The sequence below is a fragment of the Battus philenor genome, unplaced genomic scaffold, assembly GCF_028537555.1.
Source record: "Battus philenor isolate CCGP_79_NKW_IND1 unplaced genomic scaffold, ilBatPhil1.0.hap1 SCAF_8, whole genome shotgun sequence".
Lineage (NCBI taxonomy): Eukaryota > Metazoa > Arthropoda > Insecta > Lepidoptera > Papilionidae > Battus > Battus philenor.
The window spans coordinates 10,658,853-10,686,281 of record NW_027181748.1 but is presented as its reverse complement, the minus strand read 5'-3'; the positions used below and the strand labels follow the sequence as shown (position 1 = coordinate 10,686,281).

The 27,429-nt window shown below is 31.8% G+C and overlaps 1 protein-coding gene across 1 annotated transcript; it reads right to left on the bottom strand.

The window, feature by feature from the left end:
• Positions 1 to 897: 897 nt before the first annotated feature.
• On the bottom strand, positions 898 to 25,823 carry LOC137931894 (nuclear factor NF-kappa-B p110 subunit-like). The gene is made up of 22 exons (XM_068775419.1): positions 25,455 to 25,823; positions 24,223 to 24,365; positions 22,290 to 22,435; positions 21,392 to 21,497; positions 19,309 to 19,441; positions 18,284 to 18,388; positions 16,644 to 16,755; positions 16,356 to 16,540; positions 16,146 to 16,195; positions 15,589 to 15,651; positions 14,532 to 14,781; positions 13,461 to 13,498; positions 11,342 to 11,392; positions 10,536 to 10,673; positions 10,262 to 10,371; positions 9,126 to 9,301; positions 7,495 to 7,632; positions 5,957 to 6,135; positions 5,644 to 5,754; positions 4,308 to 4,478; positions 2,557 to 2,730; positions 898 to 1,182 (listed from the first exon to the last, which is right to left on the bottom strand). Exons 1-22 carry the CDS (start codon positions 25,612 to 25,614, stop codon positions 1,084 to 1,086), a joined length of 2,838 nt encoding a protein of 945 aa, XP_068631520.1. The 5' UTR covers positions 25,615 to 25,823; the 3' UTR covers positions 898 to 1,083.
• Positions 25,824 to 27,429: the final 1,606 nt, after the last annotated feature.

Genomic DNA, 27,429 nt, shown 5'->3' with positions numbered 1-27,429 from the left:
GAAAATGTAGATTGTTAAATAACTAAAAAAAGCATTTGCACAAATCAAATCATCTGGACATTCCAAAATCAAATATTCTTATTTTTTAATATTGCGTCAACATATTTTGAGAAATAGGATGTAAGATACTGTACATAAATTCACATTCGCAAAGTTACACGGTAATTTGATATGGTTTTTCATTACTACAATCTTGTTTTTCACAGTTGGCACAAATATTTGCCAAAAATAAAAGTAAGGCCATAGTGAACATTAGTTAATATTACGTAGAATTTTATCTTAAATATATTATGTTTTTCTTACATTGCGTATATTCACAGTAGCGCTAATATATTTATTTCAAATAAATCCTGTGCTTCGAGTTAAATTCCCTCACACCCTCTCTTAACTTAGCGCTGCAAACTCTGTATAAGACCTTAACTACAAACTACTACAACTCAACATCCCCTTTGTTAAGCATTTTGCATTTTGCATTACATCTAATAAGGCATTAAATGGTTTTATTTTTTATTCTTGATCAGCATTGCCGTATTGCCTATGTCAAAGTACCCGCGGCATATATCATTGTTGTATTATATATTATATTACAACAAATAAAATATGGGCAATTTCAAGAGTGAAGAAAAAGTTATTTTTTAATTAGAAGAGAAAACAGGTGACTTCTGAAACTCGATCTTTTAGACTTATCAATATAATCAAAATTTTTATTTTTTTCATACATTCTAAATTATAGAATTTGTTTCTTTTTTTTTATTATGATGCAAGTAGAGCGTTGTTCTCAGAATGTACTTAAGAATAAGCTTATTGCTTTCATATATATATATATATATATATATACATATACATATTTATACATACATATATATATATATATAAATATATGTATATATATATATATATATATATGGACAAGTTTCAATACTTAAAACTGTAATAAAGAGGTTATTAACTAAAATGACCCAACAACAATTACATCTTATAACCATTAATATAAAAACTTACAAATGAAACGCTAATAGCATTATAGCACGTCAAAACGTATAAAATGAATGTAAATATACAATATTTGGTCAGGCCAGTTCATCAACTAATATAGCGTCTAATTATATTTGCAGCCTCTTTCTGTCCCATATCTTCCAGTAGGAGAGCTAGCGATTTTGGAGTTATGTCATCATCACACTCCTGAAAAAAATACTTTGATTAAAAAGTGATACTAAAACTAATATCGAGGTCTCGATTGGAATTGCTGTTAGACTAGTTTTTGTGTTTTATTTTTTAAATTATTGCAGTAAGTAAACCTTTAAGGAATAAAAACAACACCTTTTTTTCTGCTTCTACTTTATTACTATGTTTGCTGAATACCTTAGACCTTCTGTTTCTCTATCTCCAACTGAACTCTGGATAATTGACCAATCAAACAGAGAATTATGAATGGAATCCAGACATCCTATGATGATTCGTGCATCCATTTGACGCCTTTTACTCTGTTTCTAGACGTCTTTCAATTATCATGATTCAAGTTTCATGTAGGCAGTGCCTTCATCATCATTATTTCAGCCATGGTACATCGATTGCATTGGACATAGGTCTCCCCTATAGATTGCCAACAAGACTAGTTGGATGCAGTCTGCATCCAGCAACTTCTGAATGCCTTAACAAGGTTGGTGGATGTATTACGCTGCACTTGCCAAACATATTTGATCTCCACTCTAGAATGTAAACTTCCCATCTACCACCTGTTCTTCGCGCTTTGTGGCCTGCCCGCTGCCATTAGTTGAAGTGCCAATCCACCGAGCTATGTCAGTTACTTTTGTTTATCTATGGATCTCTTTCCAGATACGATCTCATAGAAAAACCCTCAACATAGCTTCCTCTATGGCTTTTTAAAGGAATGTGAGGTTGCATCTAAGTATAATTTAAGCTAACTTCTTCTAGGAATTATATTAAACAAACAGTATAATGATTTATTTCCCCGTCTACTGTGAGCGCCCCATGCTTATGAAACTGGAGATTAGCATAAAAGCGATTGCTAAATCATGTGAGAAGATTTTAGTTTGTTTTAGTCCAATATAACTCAGCCCAAACTCTGTGATGGCTAATATTTGTAAGCATGTTTTATTTGTATAAATTTAAGTATAGAAGCCCGATAAATAGCACATATAAGTTAATATTGAAATTGTTGTTGTCAGCTGATAGAAGCCCTATGCTAGGCATAGCACTCTCCTAAAGACCGTCACGATAACCGGTCTTGCGCTTTCAACGACTTCCTGCTACCTTAACCATGTCGTCGGTCCACCACGGGGCGCGGCGTGGCTAGGCTTTTTGAACATAACGGCCCGGTCGTACACACGTCACATCGACCACTGCCACTTCAGACGAATATATCGTAGTTACATCAGTGACTTTAATACCTAGCAGAGCCTTCTCCATTGAGCTCTGTGTGACCATGGGCCTTCTTATGAGGAGCATCTTTTAACAATTGATATTATTTTTTTTATTAAAATGACTGAATTACTTAAAAATTAATAAATATGTTGTAACCACAAATAAGTTCACCTTTAAGTGTGTAAGTAGAGTTCGTGTGGGACTCTTGGACGCGGAATACCAGGAAAGAAGCGAGTCTCGGTTCAACCGCTCCGCCAATTCTCGCCAGGCGCCCGTGTTATCCAACACTTTTGACACCTCCTCCAAAAATAAACTTAACTGCTCCAAAGACCTATCGTGTGCTTCCTGAAACAAAATAACATTTATGATAATATATAATGTATAATAATTAAATTAATATATATAACAAATATATCATTCATACAATTCGTTCAGTTTATGTACAAAGCCCTACTTCCAAAGGCTAATTAGATATAAGGTGTAAAGTTTTATAAGTATATAGCTCGTTTTCTATTAAAGTATGGCACTCACTATACCTCAAAAAGAATGGGTTCAGAAATAATAATGATAAATAAAGTAAGAAAAATCATTTTCAAAATACAGATACCTACATATTAAAATTAATTGTTGTTTACTGTCTCTGCAGACTTTATAAACTAATTTCAGAGTGATCACTCATGGTGATTAAAAATAGATGTGAAAGTTTAAAAGCTTTTTACTGAAAAATAAGATGTACATTCACTCTTGACTAAACTTTTACACGACCCTCTACCCTGTATAACAAATTAAAAAAGAGTAAAATCTACTCTGGGGAAGCGTGTGTTGTCTTATAATGTGCGTTATATGTAAATTTCAATCTTAAAGGAACATAATCGACGAATGTATTAAATAAAGAATTAAGTATAATTCGCCAGTAAGTTTTTTCGATCTTTGATATGTATATCTATCATATTGAATACGCGTATTCCGTTAGTTTATTTTATTCAAAAGAGATAGTTGCACACTTCCTAAAGTTAGTCAAATATATCTTTATTTTGTTTTTAGCTAAGGGAGCAAGCAATTCTTTTATAACTCTGATTTAGTATTATTCATAGCATATACTTTTTATTTGTCCAAACTATTTTATATAGCTTAAATGTAAACTTTCGCAAATAATTGTGTTTTGTTAAACAATCCCTATCCATCGAACAAAAGCAATTTCTATAAATCAAAACACTGTTAATTGGAAGGGCTCCTATAGGTGTTGCTAGTAGTGAATTGCGTAGCGCTTTTAACGTAAGATAATCGTTAATAGGGGCATCGCATTGGGTGTCTCAACGTTGATGAATGACATAATTATTGAAGATAAAAAAAAATAGAATTTTTAACGGGACTTATCACCAGTTTATTTAAATCTATTTTATTTTTGATTTTGCTTCGCAAGGTGTTATTGTTGTGTAGAAGAAGCAGTAACAAAAGTTCATAATATCACATCTTTAAACCAAAACTTTAACAATATTGGTGTATAAATGTTTTCTAATATTCAGATATTTCTTAAATGAAAACAAAATAAGCAAGCGATATCATTGCCAAGGATTTATATCATTTAAATATTCGTTTATTGATAATATGCCCTTTTACGTTTTATTTTTATTATGTTTTGAATTATGTTTGTATATACTCATTAAAGAAATATATTATTTATCAATGAGGAATTAAGAGATTTAATTTTAGAAATTTTGGTTTAACCAGTTTCTCATAGAGCGTTGGAAGTCAATATGGACATACCCTATTTTTTTTAGTTGTGTACATGTACAAATATGTTGTATCAATGTTGATAACATATTTATTATCTTGTTACATAACGAAAGGAGAACGCACTTGTAATGATTATCTGACTTGTAATCATCATAACAATCAATAATAATTGAAAATGTACTTACTCCTTCGCCCTCATCTGCGGATTCCATTTCGTCTTCAGGCTCTGATTTTATTTCATCCTCGCATAGCATTTGTGGTGTCAAGTATTTCTGAATAATTTGGTATAGTTCCGGTTTATCACGTGCCAACCTCCAAGATGGTTGATTGTTGCCCTCATGCTTGTAGGGACTTGCCTGATATGATTAATAATAACATTATTTATGCTGAACACTATGGTCAACGTTTATTATATATTATACGAAATGCAAGTGATACAGAGGGAGAGCGAGCGACAGCAAGAGAGAGTTACAAAGCGAGTGCAAGAGAAAGTGAGTGTGTGTGTGTGGGGGAGACGCTCTTCTCCTTTGATATTATGATATTAATAAAAGAAACCTCGTCTATAAAGTAATGATATAAAAGGATTGTACCACTAGAAAGATGGAACATGTTTTCAATTTATCTTTTTCATTTTAGGTAATATATTATTCTAAAAAGACTATGTATTCTAATGAAATGCTTCAAGTCAATAATGCTTCGAGGATACCAGAAGCGTCCTTACCGAGCAGACAAACACAGTCTTGTTTCATTATAATCACTTACAAATATCTCTAATACAGTGGCTAGAGCAAGTCATCCCTAAACTGTCACAACGCAAGAGATGGTGTTATTAATTTACTGAAAATGTTAAATTTATCGCATGATAATTCTGATGTACTCTAATAATAATTTATTTTGGTGTTTATTGTAAAAGCATACCCAGGTGTTATGGAGCCCACAGAAAAGTATAATGAGCAAGTGTTTATTTCTTTTGCTAAATGTTGTACGTTGTTTCTTCTAATTTATCATTGCTCTTCATAGACAAGCCTGTGTGAGTAGTAACTGTCTCCCGCCCGTTTCCCAAACGTAATGAACGCCCGCTCTACACCAACACCTTAGCTTAGCTTACAAGTAATAGAATCAAATGTTAGAAAAACAAAATAATAATAATGTAAAATAGTAAATAAGTATAAACTAAGTAAACAAATGTGATAAACCAGAGCTTTGATATTTGAGGAACGAGGCGAAGGAAGTGAGGTGACGAATGAAGGGAAATTAGTATGGAAAGGAATGATAGAAAATTGTAGAATGAAAGAAGAGCAATGATAGATCTTAAATTAATGATATAAGAGCCTAAAAATAAAAAAATATATGTAAATAATTAATAAAAGGTTGATAAAACGTCCCAAAAATTTGCAATAGATAGTGGATAGCGGGAGCGACTAAAAAATACGCCTTATCTTATCTACTACACTAAGAAATATTCCTACCGAATAAATAAAATATATTTTATTAAATTAATGAAAAACTACAGTAACTTACATTTTTGTCTAAAAGCAATTTTACAATTTCAACAGAGTTTTGTTCCATGGCCCGGCCGCAAACGATCTGTAGTGCAGTGTTGCCGCGACCATCTACAGCATCGATATCGCTCTAGAAATCAACAACAATACAAATTTTTAAACAAAGTTTTTTTTAAACATACATATAAAAATAGCACAATAAACCATAGTCTCCATTCCAGAAAACCTCAGTGAGAATCTATTCTCCGGGTATAGCCTGTCCACTACCACTTCGAATTTGCCAGTCGTCAGGGCAATATCTGTTATTGTAAGATTACGAGAGTGACGGTTACCAGTTCCGCAACATCGACGATGGCACGCACGACGGGAGCGCAGTCGTCGTAGGCAGCGAGATGCAACGCGGTGCGGCCCTCGCTATCCCGTGCCTGCAGCGACGCGCCGTTTGACAACAGTATGCGCGTGCTCTCTTCCGATCCGTATATAGCGGCCAAGTGCAGCGCCGTATGTTTGTCTGTTTACAATTTTACACATGTACTACCGTCTTTAATCATGCGCTTGTTTTCCTTAACAGCGCCGGATAAAGAGGCGGGCAAGCTGTGTGGCTGCCCGAAGTGCGTATTTTAAGGGACGATTTTGTTAACACGCCCAACTATTTTTATACACGGTATTTACGTTCCTTAGAAAAAAAAATAAAAATGACACATTGCATTCCTTATACATTTGGGGATAAATTCATAATTTCCAAAAAATCGCGAAGAATGAAAAAAACTAAATATTTTCCTAAAAAACCGTACCAAAGAAGAAATAAACAAATCCATATTACATAAGTAATTTGTGACACAAAAACGATTAATTGTTGTTTACAAAAAGAAATGGTGTAAATAAAAATACGAGTTTGTTTTGGACTGGAGCAAAAATGCTATCTACATATGTAAGAGTATATCATAACAGTTGGTTTAAAGAACTTCGTAATTCTCCAGATATTTTTTTTTTTGTTGAATAGATGTGTTTCTCTAAGCTTTGTCAAATTAGAAATTAGTGCTAGAATGAAAAAATCGTGTATTTATTCTTATTAATGAACCGCGTTATTTGAAAATCGTGTAAAAAAGATTTGAGTTTCTAACCAAATTATAACGATATTTAATAAAGTCTATTTAGTTGTAGATGTTACGATTTGTGGCATATTAAATTTTATAACTTAAGTGGGATATATATTTCCTTAGTATTCAAAAAATAATATTAAATTTTTGACGTAAATATCATAACAAAAATATTGAATACTTAACAATAAAATTATATAATAACCTATAGCTTAACTTATTTATAAAAATCGCTCATCATGCTATTCTATATGCTCCCACACATAAAAAGTAGTCTTAAATGTTGGTTTACTTCCAAACAATTTGGAGATAAAGTCCTATTTTTAAGCAAACTATATAGTTTGTTTTAGAACTTCCATGTAACCGCGTGTTATTGTTAATTCCTTACTTCTATTGATTTGTTGGGAACAACATCTCTTCCCCCAAAGTTTATAATATCCATCTTTCCATGAGATATAGTCTTAAATTCATTATTTTCACATTAATTATATAGGATTGCCAACGCTAGCAAGTTTCTAAAGGATTGGTAGCAGCATACTCTGCGTACTGTAATACAACGTAATGCGATCGCCAATCAACTTGCCAACCTTGGAAGAGACCTATGCCTTGCAGTGGGCGTCCACGGGCTAAAACAACGACGACATCGTTTCCGAACATCGTCAAAAATAAAGAGTGGTTCAGAAAATTTTTATAACTTCAAACCAGGCGGAATATATTGATGTATATACATGCTATATGTACCTTTACATGTTTCATAATTTAAGACATACCATTATTATAAGCGTTAATATCGAAGTTGACATCATAGGTTTTGATAGCTTCTAGCAACGGGACCAAACATATCTGGCAGATAACAGCATAATGTATTGCATTATTGCCTTCATTGTCTTCAATCATTGGATTACAGCCTGAAAACGAATATAAAATATATATCAATATTATTCTATACATCTTGTCTGTATTGATATAGCAAAAACACTTTTTTATTATTCTATGCCTTTTAAACAATGAATTAATATATTCTTCATAAATATTTTTTTAAAGATTTTGCAATTTTTTAACAATATAAAAATGATTTAACTTAGTATCATTTTCCCCTCTTATATCTCTTGATAGATATTTATAAAACCATTATCATTATCATCTCATCATTTCGCGCCGTAGAGGTCAGTTAAGAATGAAACATAAAATTTCACATACAAGGATGATTGAGGGGACATTCATTAAGTTCACAAATTAGGTGAGGGACAACAAGTTTGCTATATTTTGACACATAAATAAAATAGTTTAATTCTGTTAGAATGTTATAGACTTTTTTATGTACTTCTCTCTTGTATTTCAAAATAGTTCCAATAGAAAAATATCATGTTCCACATCTTTTTAATGTTCTTTATTACCATCCCTGACAATGTTAAGTGGCACTAAAGCTTAATAATACACTATCTATTTTACTCTTCTCTAGGAAACAACTACTTTATATTAGTTGTATTTATCAATGCTAAAAATGCTACATAGCAACATTCAGATAGAAATATACACAACAAATAGATGGATGCGAGTGCTGTGTCTAAAAATAGTAAAAAGGAAGCAGCGGAACTGGATATTTTTTACTTAATTATCACAATTAAAAACTCTTGGTGCTGCAACATTAACTTACATTTTAAACTTAATAAACATAATTTAATTTCATAATCACAAATAGTCAAATTACGAAAACTTTAAATTAGTGGAATTACATGTTGAAAATCAGGAATAAAAGTACACTTGTCACAGTAGGTATTATAGAAACTTACAGCAAGCGAACGATATGAGACTCTCAAAGGATTATTTGTGACTCTAGATAAGTTCACGGCAGTTATCTTTTTATTTTCGTTTACACTTTAAAAATATTATTGTTTCATATTTCTTTCAAAACGTCTTTTAGACTGCTGACAACAAATAGGAACGAATTATTAAAACGTTGTAACAAATACAAATGTTTTCCACTTTCATTTAGACGTTTTCAATAGATAATTTCATTGAGATATAATTTCTTTATTGTTTTTTTTTGCAGATATTTCAAATATATATTTGATTGCAGTTTGCTAAAATTTTTAAATTTAGAAACGTGGTCAGTGCGATAAAAGAACTTAATACATGGGGTATTACACTATCTATACCCCTATTTATTTTTGAAATGTTGATATGAGATGTAGTTAGTAATTGTGTAATTCAATGGCATTTATAAGCCTTATTTTTGGTGCTACGTTTTAATTTAAATATTAAACAATACTTACGTATCTCTACACAATTGTATTTCGCTTTGAAATTCCAATTTTTTATTTTAAATTAAATTAATTCATTAATTTTTTTTTTTTCAAATATTAAAAATGTAATGAAAAGAAAATTATTTATTAATTACCTTTAGAAACGAGGAAAGTGACGAGCTTGGGCTGGTCGTGAATAACAGCGAGGTGCAGTATCGATTGCGCCTGGTTGTTAGTCTTGTTCAGTAAGTGCGTAAGTTTCATACTATGGATTAGCTTCACAATGTACTCCAAACTGGTTTGGTTGCAAGTCAACACCATGTGCAAGAATCTGTCAAAATACATTAAATACTTTGAAGGTAGGTACAATGGTTTCGTTTATCCAGTAGATAATCGAGTATGGCATACTCATTGTCAATTTATTATTATCTAAAATGGTTGTACTATAGGAGTCAAAAGCATTTCTTAGTTCCTTAGTAACGAAGCTACCAAAGGCGCAGAAACGCAGTATCTCATTATGGGCTTAATTAACAATTTCACAGTCGTTCTACGAGCCATGGAGAGGAATTTCATTACAGAGATCAAATGAAGGATGAGGTGATTAAAGCGAACGCAAGTAACATGATAGTCCCGCAAATTGATGAGTTGAAATAGCAGTGAGCTGGCTATTTAGCGCGCAGAATATGTCCGCGGGGGTTTAAGATTTTAGAGTGTAGAACACGAACCAGCAAACACAATGTAGGACGTTCACCTAAAGTCCTGTTTATGTTGTTAAATATATCTCACACACTGTATTTGGGAAATTATTATTCTGAGAATAAATTAGACCTAGAGAATAAATTAGACCTAGAATTTATAATTGCTTACAATTGTTACCTTATTATGAATAATTAAAAATAATATTAGCTATGATCCATTACAAACTATGTGAATGTGTTTTTGTTACTTCTCATACAGTGCGGACGTCCGGTCACCTATATTATCATAATCTATAAAAGAACTCGTCCATTATTGTTAGTTGGTAAAGTGGAAATTATTTCAGCAATACTTTCGAATTATAGCTTTATCATCATTTATAACTAGACGCCCACTGCTGGATGTCAGCCTTCTCCATAGATTTCTAACAAGACCGGTTGGAAGTGGCCTGCATCCAGCGTCTTCCGACGACCTTCTTCATCTCTCCACTATGTGGATGGGTGTCTTAAACTTGCCGATCTGTGATTACTAGTCTAAAATCTCTAAACCGTGTATAATTTTAACTTTTTTTTTACACAAGGTAAAATAAACTTACGTATCTCCATTAGAAAGTCGCATTTCGAAGAGACGCTCCAGTTTACTCTTAACAACTTGCTTTTTGTGAACAGTTTTATTTTTAATCATTTCACATAACTCCTTCACGATCTGTTTGTAAAAATATAACATTAATTTAATTATCGTACAAATTTATAGATATTAAGCTGATTGAACGGTATCATGGTCGGTGTAACAAATATACAATGTAAAAATTGCATTATTTTTTATGCATTTCGAAAAAAAAACCTTTGTAATATTTTATTTATGGATACCTGTTTGACTTCAATACCGTCTTTTGTCGAATAGAAAGCGGTATACTCGTGGTTCTTTTTATTGATAATGTTCGTTTTAACGTGGTCCTCTTCGCTGGAGATGGGACTTGGTTTCGGCTCGTGCACGTTTTCTTTAGTCTGCAAATTAAGAACACTTGTGACCATTATTATATTTTATGAACTAAACATAGATATTTAGAAACTTTATACAAAAAAAAAATTAAAACGAAACATTACAAAAATTAGTTTAATTAAGGTTCATATAAACTCTTAACGCAAACAGCATCAAAGAATCATCATCATCATATCAGTCAATAGACGCCCACTGCATGGCACAGACCTCCTCCAAAGATCGCTGCTCTTGTGCTGAACGCATCCAGCAATTTCCCTTGACCTAAACTACGCTTTATCCGATCGCGATACATTAATCCCTAAAGACGCTTCTCAAAATTAGAGAGGCCACCAAAATTAGTTATTAATACATGGGACTAGATGCCCAAAAAAGAGCGCCGCTCGAAAGAAAAATCACAAGAAAGCAGAGTAAGAACGAGAAGAATTTATAAAGAGCTGAAGAGAGAGAGAGAGAGAGACTGGAACGTTTCACCGAGGTTTACTCTTCAGCAACAACGAAAAAAACACCTACATCAAAAAGGTCGAACTTCATCAAGTTCATGAGAGACTGGTAGAATAAAAAAATTAACGCACAATTCATGTACTGGTCGTTTTTTTTTTCAAAAACACCAAAGTGACGTGTCCCTTGCAATAAATGTAATACGCTATATGTTTGAAGGTTAAAAATGACTTACGCGTGGGCGGGCGGAGTCAGGCACCAATCTTATAAATTCCATACCGGACATCTAGAAAAAACAAAATCTAACTTAATATAAAACTATAATTAGTCTTATGAATACTTCGTATATTTTATTGTTGGAAATTTCATGATGAATATTAATTTGAAACTAAACTAATACTACATTATTTCAAAGCATTTAATAACAATGCTATAACTTTAATAATTGGAAAGCTGACATAATCCCAAGGGGTACCAATCAGGGGACCGGCAAACTATTGTGGGCCGCATGCGATTTTTTGACAGCCAAAATTAATTTAAAAAATTCATTGAAAAGTAATTTAATTGAGTTTAACATAAACAGGTAGAAAAGCCTGTCTCTGCTTTAGCTTATTAATACTTTTTTAAAAAAAGCACTTAACACTAAACTAAATTTTTGACGAAATTAATATAATCTACAAAATCGTAATAAAGCCAAGTAAATAATAAATATAAAATACCATTTATACAATAACTACAAAATATACGTGTAGAAAATATCCTTACTGTTTAAAATTTGTTTAACATGTTTCTTTTATGTAGAAACCAGTTTACCACATAATTTTTTTCTTCAAGTTTTACATTTCTGCAACCTTTACCAGGCTAACTATTCTGAATTGGCATATACAGAATTTAAAAAAAAAATCATAACAAAGCAAAGAATAAAATAAAAATATTAACAAAAGGTATTTAATAAAAGAAAAAGATTCGATTATACGGATGTTTATTAAAATATAGTAAAAATTTCTTTAAAGAAAACCTTTTAAGAATGAAAATAGAGATCGTCAGATTTATCATGATTATGTTAATAAATTGTTTAAAGAAACATTATTACTCAAACAATACACAAAGAAATATAAAATTAAAACAAAATTTACTGCCTTAAAAACAATGAAAATATATCAAAACCCTGCCTTAAGATTCTTTATAAACTAAGGTACTTTCAAATATCACATATTATTAGATTTTAAAGCAGATATGCCTAAATGGCTAAGGAACTAAAATTATCTTCTCTTTATTTATATATGTATAAAGGAACATCATAACAAATTAAAAGATCAAACCAATAAACCTACTTTTCTGATTTTTTGATCATAAATATCAACAAAAACAATATTTAAAAGATAAAGATACGGAACTACTACAAATCTAGTTAACCTTAATTTTATACCTAAACATACAAAATACTTTAATATTCAATTCCATTCATCAGACACTGTTGACTTGAACAAAAGAATGAAGAATTTAAGATTTTGGTTTTAACAACACTTCCTAGTTAAACTGTAATTGCACGAAAGTGTTAAGTACAGACTTACACAAGGGCAACATGATGATTTGGTGCTTTGTTACAATGATCTTGTTAAATGTAACCAGTGTTTCAATTAAATCGAAAAACCTAGCAACACGGGTACTGAGATGCTATTTATCATAAGGAAACAATAATAAAAAAATATAAAAATTATTACTTGGACATTTCTATTTCTTACAATTTTTCTATAAAAGTGCGTTTAAAAATTCGTCATTAACACTATTCGACGATTATAATTTAGTTATAGTTTTGATAAACAATTTGGAAAACAACTAAATAAATTATTTACATTTGTAAAAACACAACACTCACTAAAATAAATGTACACATATAACAAAATGTAATCACAAATTAAAACAAAATTACCTTCAAAATAAATGTTGTGTCTAATAGAAGTATTTTGAACATTAACTTTTTTTAAAAAAGAAATGTTATCAATTGAGTGAAATACAATTGTTTCATTAAATCAAATACAAATAATCAAATAAATGTTATTTTCATCGCTGATTGTACTACAAAACATTCTTTAGGACATAACAAAGCTATTTTTATACTCTATTCAATTTTTTCCATTTCCACTAGAAACGCAGCCATAGTATGTTTAACATCACTTAATGGAATGACTCGAGGTTAAAAACTTAAACACTACATGAAATACTACTTTATTTACTAATAAACTTTTAATATGGCAACTAAATGGATATAATATATTCATTACTTTACTGTACTTATCATAGTGAGATCTGAATAATGAGTAATGTTAGTGACATATTAATCATAATATTACCCCATCTGTTACGCTGTCTCCATATGATTTGAAGTATTCTGAAAATAAAATAAAAAATATTCAACACTAATTTTTCGTTGCTCATGTTTCTGGTAATAAGTGCTTTATAAGTTTGATACATGACAGTATATATTGTATTTAACATTTGAAACATTGGAGTAAGAAAATAATGCTTTATTATATTGATTAAATATTTTTTAGTAAAATAATAATAATATAATTAAAGCAGCTCTAAATTTTGTTAGTTATTGAAATTAACTAACGAAAAAACCGGAGGATCTTATATCTCGAAGTAACGACTTTAAGCTATTTATTGGTAACAAATCTTTAAACTCTTCACCATTGGTAGCTACGACTTATTAATTTATCAGCAATCTATGGACATATCTGTAACTCCCCGGGTGCGTGCGGGCTACATCTGCCCGAAATAAAATAGGCTACATAATGTCGAATCACCTTAAATACAGTTCAAAATCGTTTGCTCCGGGTGTACTGCACGCCATAGGATCATAAAAAATAATATTACATTTATCATTTTTAAAATCGTTCACGACAGACGGGCACCAAACCAAGGGTTAAAAGAAAATGTTCACACATGAATCGATTTTAATTAATTTTGTGCCGGGCGTTAAAAGCAGGCTCAAGGTCACCGAGAGAGTAATGGTTGAGACAGAAATTAAAATAACCCAGACGAACCACGATCACCGACATAGCTAAGAATAACTCGTTGGTGGCGGTAGGCGGGGCGCATCGCTCGTGCAACTGACGGCCGTGGGCGTCGAACTCCTCAACTGGCGACCACAAGCCGGTAGACGCCAATTAGTTAGGCCGTCCACTAGGTGGACCGACGACATAGTCACGATAGAAATAAATCGCTGGACGCGGGCAGCGTAAGGCCGGTCATAGTAGCCTTGCAGTGGGCGTCCATCGGCTGATATGATGATGAATTAACGTTAAAAAGACCAACGATCTGCGGCGAATTTCTATTCACGTTCTGAATTCCCCAATCTATTTTATCGCGCCTGACACTACTATAAATTCTAAATCAAAATTACAAAAAGACCTGCTTACCTGTCCAATCGGCTTCACAGAACTGCTTTTTCTCCTCTATAGAAATATTGGAATTATGTTTGAGCAAGCGTTCGATTTCCGATGAGTTGAAATGCAACACCGGAGGTTCCGGAATACTCGGCTGCCCCAGCATTAGATTCATATTGAAATGCTGGCCAATATTTTGGTTGGGCGTGCATGCAGACTCATTGTAAAGTATAGCTTCCGCCATCAGTAAATCATTCGATGCAGGCGCTACAGGCTGAGGTACCTATAAGCATTATTATAGAAAAGGTGTTTGGTTATACATGTAAGAGTTTTAAAATGGTGAATGTATAAAGTTTATAGTCCGTCATTTATTGTATGGAAAACCCCTTCGGGAAATTCTTCGGAAAATTAGAGCTTTCAAGAACGATAAAATAGACATACTTAACATTAAAATTAATTATTGTTTACTATAAAGAAGTTATTGATCGGTCGCTTTCCAATAGAAAAACAACAAAAGGAAAAAATCGGCCTTGCAGCAGATACAAGATTTGAGCCCTAGGCCAGCTTCTGGATGTATTCTTCTCACGGTCAGAGAGCTACGGAACCTTCCAATGTCTTCAGGAAGCGGAGTCTTCGCGAGCGGTTCCCCCCGAATATAAGTAAGAAATCTATTAAAAAAAAAATTCCTTCCGAGTTTATGTGAAAACTTTATTAATAATGAGAAGCAATTCCCCCGATTTCAAGTTAAAACTCTATTAGTGAGGAGCGATTTCCTCCGAGCCTAAATTAGAATTCTATTAGTGGGGGAGTGATTCCTTCAGAGTCTAAGTTAGAACTATTATTGCGAGGTGATTCCTCCCGAGTCTAAATTAGAACTAAAACAAATCATTATCCGATCCCTATTGTTAACTTGTTCTCGAACAGGTAGTCGGATATTTACACGATCTTCCAGACTGATAAACAGAGGTTTAAGAAATGCATGTCATCCTGCTTAGCTTGCGTTTTGATCTCCAGTAAGCCATCTGCTGTGTTTATAATTCTGTACACAATAAAAATAGCTTTTTAACTAATTTATTTATCAAATACTTACAGGTATACTGAATGAACTGAGGTCCTTCATGACTTCGTCGTCTGATAAGAGTTCGTTTTTATGCTGAAAAATTATTCAAAAATAGGTTATTGTTAAACTGTATTATTTATGCAACATGCGTAAATAATATAGTTTAAATTCGGTTTAGAATGTAATCTATTCACATTATCGAATATATATAGTATACTTCTGTGGCCCTAATTTATGTTTTTTTTTTATATCATATAAATTATTTAAAAATAAATAGAAAGTGAATTGCTAAGCACAAGCAGTGAGGCAGTATTTTATTTAATATTTTCGTTAACGCAAGAGGTTCTTTCTTACGTAAGGAAAAATAATAAATAGTTAAAACAACATATGCCACACAAACTACAAAGTAAATTGAAACACCTATCACTATGAAACATTATACATCAATATAAACCATAAGGCGTGCTGGGATTAAGCCTTACAATGAACCTAATACAAAATTAATTACTGTGAGAAATCATTGTGTATTATATATTTATATTGGCGGAAGTCTGTGGGTGAAGCAATTTATATAATGTAATACTTACATGCATGATTTGTAAAGGTACTGGCAAATCGCTTAGGCTATTTATTGAACCTAAAATAAGAAAACATACAATAAATTACACTTGCAGAAATTTTTTATGAATAAAATTTATAAAAAAATCCTCTTATGTACTTTTTGTGTAAATTCTTAAAAAATACGTAAATTTAGACAGCAGTTTAGTAATTAAAAAAATGAACTTTATGAAAGTTACCTCCAGAATTGCTGTTGAGAGATGAATAAGAAGAATTGGCCTTTCGTTTCTTTGCCATAGAGTTGACGTACTCTGCTTTGTACGTAAATTCCCTAGGCTCGCTGGTGCGTCCGTCTGACGGTCGAAGAAGCTCAACGAGCACTTTAACGTCCGATGCTATTTGTTGATTTGGATAAGGAGGAGTTCTGAAAATTTAAAAATTTACTAACTTAGTTATCTTACCGATCATTCTATTAATAAATGTAATATAAATCAAGATTGTACTTTAAGTTTTAAAGATATACATACCTGAACACGATACCATATTGATGATGAACATCGGTATGATCGAAGCGGGCGTTTGCCGACCAACATTCTTCCCCACTCTCCGAAAGCTCATAAAAACGAACTTGAATATTTTCTGAAAAAAAAAAAAAAAACAATTTATTCTACCCTCCGGTATCAGAAATTAATCATGGGCCAAAAGGTTCTCGAATGACGGCCATAAGCTGGTAGATGCATCAACACAATTCAAAAATAGGGACTGCAATATAACAAACAATTTTTTTATAACCTTAACAAGAGCTCTTGTGACAAGTGGTTTGGAAGTACGCTTTAGGACAGTTCCTGGCAATCGTTAAGTTTGTTTTTCGACTAACTATAACCCCTTAGTGGCGGAATTCATCCGACACAAAAAATGGGTACTTTCAAACATTTCAAGTAGACGTTACGCGGACGTCTTTCGTCACCTATACAAGACACGCATACATAACGAGGACTAAATAACGTAAGTTTAGTAAATAAGTTACAATTCAAAAATGTAATTAAGTTAAGATGGATAATAAAAAGGGGTAGCTCAGCGGTAGAGAGCTGACTTCGATCGTAGGTTCCGTTCCCGGGATTCAATCTTATATAATAACACTGTGCATTAATTATATAGGATATATTGCGATCCGTAACATCGAATAGCGATCGCCACCCCGCCTGCCGAGCGTGGCGATTACGGTATATCCCGCCATATATATCTTTGAAGGAGGACTATGTCTTACAGTGGGCTGCAGGCTGACTACGAGGTAATAAGAATAATGAGTAAAAGTGAGGATAGGAATTTAGCCTGATGTAAAATGCCGTAAATAATACATAAGTAAACAAACATGTAAATAAAAATAAAAAGCGAAACATTAAGTAACCATAAAAATTATCGTCAATCAAACTATAGGCGAGTTGAAAGGTCTTTGCCGATCAATGGTAGAGGTATAAACAAGTGTGACATTTAAATATAAAGAGGTACACATTGAACCATGTATATCAGTAACACCAACACACATATATATATTAAGAAAGTAAAAAAAAAGTGTAAATAAAGATAAATTACATGAAAGTTAAATTAAAGAATAAAAATAAATAAAATGTACCTAGCCACCTAAGAGTAAGAAGATGATGGAAAAAAGGCGAGGAAAGAAAGAAGGTATAAAAGAGCAAAACGAAAGATATTGTGAAGGACAAAAGTAAAGAATGAAAGATATTGTGACTCGTGAAAAAGAGCGATAAATAAAGAAAAGGCTGAAAAAAAAATTATTGAACAATAAAGTCTCTAATCCCAAAAAGTTAGGGGTAGGAGAGGCCCCCAATAGCGGGGGCCATAAAAAAACATATATATATAATATCAACAATCGAATTGTGAAAGAAAAAATCGACACCGGATGACGACCGACGTTTCAGAAGCCAGTGTCTAGCAATGGACGTCCCCTACATCTTAAATGACGTTGATAATTTGATTAAATTAAATTTCATTTAAAACATTTTAAAGTCAAATTTATTAAGCACGTATCGATAAACAATCTTTAGAATACCAATTTCTTTGATATAACATCTTTCAGAGAGCTTTTTAGTCGTAAATAAACAGTTTTGTATAAAACTGCAAATAAGCAAATATAAAAAATACATACTTTTATTAACTTTCTCGACGAATATGAACACATCGTCGCCTCCTTTCGGTCGACCGATGCATTTGCTCATTCGACAAATTTTTAAATCATTAGTCGCAGCGCTTTCTGAAATTATAATAACAAGTATTAAAAACACTAATTAAAAGTAAACTATTTATATAACTCAAGTAAATTAAGATTACAGAACTATTAATATTGTTAAACTATTATTATTGTTTATTACAATGTATACTATTAAAAACAGAAACATTTTTTTCTATGAACACTAATTTGTTTTTTGCCCATTAAGTTAAGCATTGTTTACATTTGTACATGATACATACGTTTGAGTGGGCGACTTAAAGGAAGTAATAAAATCATAAGCTCCTACATATCTATACATTTGGTTGATTATGTATCATCTATAAAATCTTTTAACGGGTGAATCTGCAGGTCATTTTCTGCCAGTTAATGTAGGGTACACCCTAAACAAAAATCAATGGCTTCAAATATAATAAACGAAATAGTGCTAATATAGGAAGAGGATTTTCAAAAGTTGGGTTTTTAATATTAAAATTAATCACTATTTGCCTCTGCAGACTTTGAATAGAAAAATTAAATTCTTATAACATTCTTCAGAGTGATCACTTTTTATCTATGGCGATTGAAGACATGGGTTATAAGTTTAGAATTTTTATTAACGAATACTCTCTAAAAATTTGCGGCTAATTTACTTTTATTTGTGACACAAAACCACGCCCAATCTTGTTTACAACTACAAGTACTTATAAGACTACAAAAAGTATATACTATATACGTTTGAATTCCTGTCGATTTGTTTACATTACTATGAGGCGTTGCGGTGTATCCACAGGCGTTGGGCCCATACAAGTCGCTGGATACAGTGCAAGACCGGTCATTGTAGCGATTTGGGATGGAACCTTTATATTACAATGAGTGTCTGTATTCTACAACAATCCATAACGATTCCACTTGCGTAAGCATAATTTCCATAAAAAAAACAGAATTCCTTCCAAAATACTCACTCATATTGTGTATGGGTTCGGAGAAAATCGGTGGGCAAATCTCCTTGTCTGTCAAAATATCGTGTGCACTGAATCTAAGCCGGACAATGTTCAGATTAATGTTTTTTGCAATATTTTCGCAGTGCGATCGAAGCTAAAAGCATAAAGAAGTAATTAACAACATACCGCATTCGCCACAGAAGAACATCGCTTAATGCAACACTATTGAAATATTATTTTGTTAACAGGATCAAAGTGTCGAACGGAGTGTGGTACACGAACGCTCCCAGACCACTGGCCATGTGCACAACCTAAAGCCAACTAATGCAAACTAATCAAAACAGTAGTGGTTTCAACCAACTTGCGATAACAAGACGCCGCCATTCCTCATGTTCCAGCTATTAGACTCTACCTATTTGTAATAAATTGTAGAGGTTTAAATTTTCGAATTATTTTTGCAATTTAATAACCTTATGTAAAACAAAATTTGAACAAATGACGAAATCTATGAAGCGATTATCTTGATGTCAAGTAAGAAAGCTGCCCAAATTGCATTTGTAGGATCCGCAGATGTATTCGCAGGCAGTAAACGGAGGGCCAGCCTCTTTTAAGGAAACGAAGCTCAAGGACTCCCAGGCGAACCTAGGCTCGGGCCGCTATATACTACTATTTCAACAACCTATGTTATTGGCCTTTTATTTTCAGAATTATTTGTAAAAAAAACGTAAATATATATTCGTATTTTAATTGTCATGAAGATGATATGTAGTGGCATACAATGGTCTGGATATAAAAATATTACAACGTATTATAATTTGTCTCGTTAACACCCAAGGTTTAGTTTTAACTATATAACTAATAACTATATATAACGCTTAACTTCTTAAATACCAATTCAAGGTAAAAACTATTTACATTTAATATTAGACACAAAAAAGGTGCTAAAATCGTACTGGTAAAGTGTAATACTCAAACATGAATGTTTTACAATAAAACCGTATGCAGGTCTCAGTATCGTATATCTCAAGGAGAATGGCAACAAGTAAATACAAGCTATATTTTTATTAAAAAAAATATTTCTTTAACAACAGTCAGCATGTGCATAGGCTGAAACTAGGCACCATATTTTAAAAAGGCTGTATTGTGTAAAAATGTAACATGAAAAACGTGTATCATTATGTCATAGACAGGCATACGACAATCCTTAGGTAGTCTTATTAGAAAACATTTAGATTCCTACCATTGCAGAGACGAGTTAGTAGTATGTATTCCAAATTGAATGGTAAAGGTAGGTCCCTTAAAGTGGACCGACGATATAGTTAAGATCCTGGGAAGCCACTTGAGAGGCCAATGCCTTGCAGTGGGCGTCCATCGGATGACATGACTATTATAGAAGACAATATCTAACGTGTCATGGCGGTGAGCATAAAAACTTTGTAAAAATTAGGATTGGAAAAACCTGCGTTATCGATGGACTAAAAGGTTAGGGCTTTCACTATCAGTTGGATGATTTAATTTTTTCGTAATTTAATAGTACATTTAATTAGGTTTGGTTTGCCCTATTAAAATTGTTATAACTTTTTTAAATCTTACTCCCTATTCGCATGCTAATCAAATAAAACATAAAATATGAAGTACAGGATTATATCATTCAAACTTATAATAATGCATGTTTAATAGCTGTCACATCCGTTTTTGCGTGCGGACGATAAAACTCAGGATGTTGTGTTAACCAGTCTATAATTTTTATAACTTTTAATATTGATGCACAATCTCACATGTAATTGAATTGTAAAAATTATACAAGTGACCTTAACCTAATCTAGCGTTATTTATGAACTATTTTAAAATATGTTTAAGCATATTTCTACAATAATATTAAAACAGAAATAAGTTATAACTAATAACTAATGAGTGAAAAGGTGTTAAAGGACTATCAAATAAGATTGTTTATCAAATACCAAGTCTGATAATGATATCGGACTAAAGTTGTTAAAATGATAAATGTAAAAATTCTTACACTCCAAAGTCAGTTCATTGTTTTTTATTAAAATATTTGCAACATTTGTTAAATGTTGAGCAATTTTACTGATACTGGTCTTACCGCTCTCTCGTAGTCCGAAGCATTTTTCATTTTACTTTCATACTTTTTAAACAATAGTTGCGGGACATCCTTCTTCGCCGTGTGTATGATACCCATTCCTGGGAATCTAACGTAATAAAAATATAAAGAATATTAATATATAACAAGTAAAGCCAACAAAAACTATTCTATGAGGATAAGGGTTTGATAAGCCGCAATATGCATCAATAATTGTGTAATATAATTAATGTATTGCAAAAACACCTAATTTTCACAACAATTTAACTATAACAATACTAGGAATAGTAACAATTTTTAAGCCATTAATATGTTATGATTACTAGAGACTGAGCATGATTTTGAATTTCAGCTATGCACCGATCCATTTTCACTATCTAAAATCCCTGAATGATTTAAAAAAAAATCTACAACCGACTTGTTATAAGTGACTGATTTCTCACTTCAGGTCTCATTGGCAATCTCACGATTGCTCACCGGGCCATGGAATAGGCTATGTTCTGGATGTCTCTATGACATCGAATCAGAAATGAAACGATCCATAAACAAATGAAATAACCTAAATATCCCAGTGGAGTAGCTAGTTTAAGTGGCAGTGGCCAGATCACATAGCATGCATAACACATGTCCACTGGGACCTTAAATTTTGAAATAGTGACAATGGACCGTCGAGTGTAGCTTTTGATGTCTACTTACAAAGTGGACAAACAATCTTAAGTTCATCGGAAGATGCTGGATGCTGGCAACTTCATGCCACTCTTATTGGAAATCTACAGAGTACAGCTACATTCAGCAGTGGATCTCCGATTAACTTTACTGTGATGATGGTATATCACTTTCAAATAGGTCTGTGCCCTGAAAGGCATGCATGTAGTTTTAAATCAGTTTAAAATTTACCAACCCAACTTTATAGCTGCCATGCTCTGGAACCTTTGCACTGACATCTCTGTCTTGGTCATCTTCCAGCAACTTGTGTGGATGTTCATCTGAATTGTTATGCTGTGCTAATCTGCATCTAATTCGTGCTTGCCCGGAATAATTCACTAACTACAAATTATCATAAAATTATTTTCTGGCAAGAAAAACATATTTTACATTTATACAATTATTTCTGCTGAACATCAAAAATGGAAAGTGAAAAGAGAAAATATTACTACTTGTGTTAATATACATTTGTTTGTTTTTATAACATTGCTATCTTTACATTGATAACATCCTATATTTTGCATGCTAATCATTCAATATCCCTTTTCTTGTTCATTGATATAATATACAATGTAAATGGAACAACTTCCTTGTTGCTATATGCAAAAAAGTTAACAGTTGATCCACTACTTAAGTTTCTTAGAATCAAAACATAAGCTCTGACATTTTTCAGTCTATTCATTGCATAACATATATAATACTACTGTGATAAAAAAAGTAAGGTGAAATAGTTATTTAAAACTCCTGGGCATTAGGAAGGCACAACTGTCTATAACATTTGTCAAACATGTGTTTGTCATTGTCATCTCAAACAAATTTAAGTTCCAAATGAGTCAAGTCTCAATTAGTGACAAAATGGCTCTTTTTTTATAAAAAGGAGCATGCAAGTCCTGAGTCATCTTTTAATATATGAGACATGGTTCTTCATATTCTTTCTCTTACTGCTTTAGTCACTTTATACATACACTTTGTAGACGGCCAAATCTTTTTTTGTCACAAATAGAGGTTTTATAGTACCTTTCAACAGTTCAGTACACAAACATTTGACTAATACCATGCATATGGAGGATTTTTTAAAATTGTATGACATACCTTATGTTACATGTAATGCAATCATGAATCAGCGATTTGGTTCTCTTTATCACTCCACTCCATTTTAATATTTCAAAAACAAGAAAGTGCAATGAACATTTATAAAAATGATAGATTCCAAATTCAAAAATGATATTTTGTTAATTTTTAATTATAACACTATTTAGGGCCAGACTAAGTATATCACCAAAGCATACTAACACTCTATATGATAAATATCTGGGATTCCCAAAGTGGTCAATTTCAAACACTTGGATATGAAATTAGTTTTCCCATGAACAACCTACACTAAATGTGTTTTTGGTGTGGTTTAGAAAAAAACCACTAGCACAAATGACTAATGTTAAGCAGGAATAATCATTATTACACTTTCTAAAAATACAATAAGACAATTAGCATGCACAAGTTTTGACTGATGATGATTTAAGACAATAAATAAGCATTGAAAATGATATATAAAAAAAAGAATAATGGTTGAGTTTACAAGTCTTTTGGGCTTAGTTCAACTTATCTTTATATTTAATGCATATATATGATTTAACATGGGCTAAATTGTCAAGGTAAAAAAAAATCTGGAGATGGGATTTGCTGTGGAACTGTGACAACAGTCCATTTTGTAAAGTTTTTTTGTTTTAAAGTATGTACTTTATATATGTATATATGGACATACTTTTGCCATCAATTTTGTTCATTGTCAAATAAATTAATATTAGGTAAAAATCACTAATTATAAGTATTGCTAAAAATAAAAAATAAAGTATGTAAATATATAAACAATATTTTGAAACATAATTTAACATTAAAAATAAAAAGGGGTCTTTGAGTTCTTGAGTCAGGGTGGAGTTGGAAACCTTTTAGACACACATTTTACATTGAAGGATGCAATGGAGGAGTGCAATTATTTTCTAGGTTTTACCAAATTAGACTCATCTGGCATATTTTTCCTGACTTACACAAGTGATATATAGGATATATGATAATTTTATAATACAGTTAAATGAATATCTAACACCAAATTAAGTATTGTAATTAATCACCTCAACAGCTGGATGGGTTTTTGTTTTGTTTGAACCAGAATTCTTCCCCAATAAACAACCATGAGTTCCAAGCATTTCACTTCTGTATCGAAATCTAAAATGATTCTGTGGTTGTTCAACTATTCGTAGATAAGGTTGTTTTCCTACAATCAAAATTACTAAAGTTAAAACTCAAAGTTCTTAATTTACTTTTACTACTAAAGATAAAATATACTATTCCCAAACTGCTTCCACCTGGACTTATTGGAAATCTATGGCAAAAGCCTATATCCAGCAGTGGATGTGCTATGACAGAAATGATGATAATATTCATTTACGGTACAATTATTGAACATTTTATCTTGTGCTAGTTATACCACTATTTAAAATCCACAAAGAATTGCCTTATCTTTCAACTACCAGAACTAATACCACCAGTATCTGATAAAGCATAAAGAGATTTAAAAAAAAAACTTTACTATTCTTTTTAAATATGTCAATATTGTCTGTGAGGTATAAATTATTTGCTCTACTAAGTAGACCAGCAACATAGTAAGAAAAGTTATTGGATGCAGACAGTGCAAGACTTGTGTTTGTGGTAATTTTTGGAATAGGCCTACACCTTGCATGGGCATCTACCAGCTTACAAGATGATGATGATCATCTGTTGGGTTTAGTTCATCAGTTCCAGACAATCAATACCATTATGTAGTAAATAAAACAAAACGATTATACCTAAAACATCTTAAGAATTTTAAATTTGAAACACCAAATCATGTTCACGAGTGGCGATTTTTTTATTTGTCCATTTTGTGCTGTAATAAAACTTGTAAAAAAAATTCTTATATATATGACTTTGAAATTTGCAGGTTGAAGGGAAACGAAGTGCACAGCAGTTTGTGTATATATACTTAATGGGACACAACTAGAGAATTAAACAAGTGATTAAAAGTTAAAAAATACAAAACACTGTAGGTTTGTGAAGTATCTCTGATGCGAATTTATAGTAATATTACGAATAACAAAAGTTGGGAAAACAACTTATCACCTTATGCCTAAGAGGTGACAAGCTAGATAAAAATATATACTGAATACGCAGTATTCATTATACTTCAAGATATAGAACTTTCGCATTATTTCCTAAATTCTGATATAACTTCCAAAAACTTGTAAATGCGTAGCATATGATTTTTAATTTTAAGACGAAATTAAGTTTATACTGCAGAATTTCTGTTAAACAATAATAAACTTACCGCCATTGTTAATAGATAAAGTATCAGCACACGATAGCACAGTTAAGAAGTTAGCCAACTGCGGAACTTGTTGAGATGGTGAACTATATGGCGAATCTGATTGCGAAAAAGGTGGTTCTAGATTGGAAGATTCACTGGTGTCAGGATCACTTGCGGACATTTTGTCAATATAATAAATGCACTATAAATATTTAACACAATTTTCCTGGATCACAACAGAATTTAGCACAACTAAATATTTCTCGAAGATATTTATTTACAAAAGGTTAATTACACTCAAGAAACATAAATATAATCTTGTGAAATACAAAAATAATACAACGGTTAATTGTGGTTAATCTTTAAAATTGAATGTTATGAATGTGGACATTTTTTCACAAATGTCTTACAAATATGTTTCAAGTGTTGCCACAGTATAAACTTATTTCCTAAATATCTGCATCACGTAGAAATTCCGCAGAATTCTGACGTACGTATAAAAATTTTAATCAAGACCGATACTTATTACATTTTTGTGTGGAAGTACCCGTGATTAACAATGTAAGTTGGTCAAAAGTACTACACTTAGATAACATTTTAAAAACAGAAAATAAATCCTTCACAAACCAGCGATTACCACTTAACTATTTATAAGTACTTTATACAAAACTATACACAAAAAAGATGTCTCAATAGAAGACAAGCCTCTTGTATACAGCAAAATAGCAATTAGGTTCTCACCAATCAAATAATATACAACACAATTTTATATCAATTAAAATATACTGTACGTGCTAAATGTTTTTGTCGATTATACGCTAAGATCTCTCTCTCTCTCTCTATATATATATATATATATATATATATATATATATATATAAGTAATGATGACCAAGTCTACGATATTACGTGCTTGCTTATAAAGAATCTATCCACTCTTGACTTATAGAATCGAGCTAGTTATAGTTGGAAACGTAAGTTCTATATCTTGTTGCTATTCACTCTATAAAAGTTTTTTTTTAATTTGAAATATTATCTTTACAATTTTCTCGTGCGATTGTCAAAAACATAGGTAGATGATTTGACGAGAACATTTTAAATACCCGATAGATTTTTTTTGTATAGTTTCCCAAATATTCGGCAAAATTCTCAGTTTTCTGTTGTTATCCCAGTTTAACAAGATGACGCAAGACTGTCGGGGAAGTACTGACTACACCAAAATAAATGACTCACAAAAAGTCCCCAAGTGTATGACAATAACAGCACGTTTGATACTTAGTGAACAAACTAAACGTAACTGATTCTTTAAATTAATCATGTTTTAACTACAAAAAAGGGCATTTATAAGTAATAAATATCTTCCTATTTGCATCCTACTTTATAAAAAATATTTTTTTACAATAATACGTTTTAATTTCAAAAATGTAAAATATTAGAAGTTGTAAATCTATACATAACTAAAGCTCTTTATTCGCGGGATACATGTTCCATAAATATACCGCCAATATAGAAACCATGAATACGGAATGGTAATGTATATGGAATACGTCCCTAGGTTACAAAATAAAAACACAAATATATAAAGCTTAAACAATGGTTTGACGAATTTTGTAATATTCTCTTTTTTGTTTTTAAAAGCTTCTTCAATTTAGATTAGCCTTATTAGCAATTTGCCTCTTAAAAACAAGATTTCGTTCCATAGACGGATCTATGTTTGTAAAAAAATCGCAAAGCTACTTTGCCATTCATAAACATTCACTAAGATTTTTCAAATTAAATGTCACGTTTCCAATGCTTCTTGAAGCCTCTTCTACGATGGTCTGTGAATTTAACATTTAGAAATATTCGTTTCGCTATGTAGAGTTGAGAGATTTTACGATATCCCGCAAAGAGGTGTAAGAGACATTAATTATGTTCGCGAAGCGGGCGGTGCACAGCTAGTATTAAATAAGCACATCTATTAGGATTCACTAGAAAATTGGATATAGGTACCCAT

Coding starts and splice junctions, on each gene's coding strand:
- LOC137931894 (XM_068775419.1), bottom strand. CDS start 25,614: ATGTCCGCAAGTGATCCTGACACCAGTGAATCTTCCAATCTAGAACCA. Junction 18,389..19,308: donor CGAACCCATACACAATATGA/GTGAGTATTTTG, acceptor TTATAATTTCAG/AAAGCGCTGCGACTAATGAT. Junction 7,633..9,125: donor CACTTTCCTCGTTTCTAAAG/GTAATTAATAAA, acceptor ATTCGTTTTCAG/GCTGTAATCCAATGATTGAA.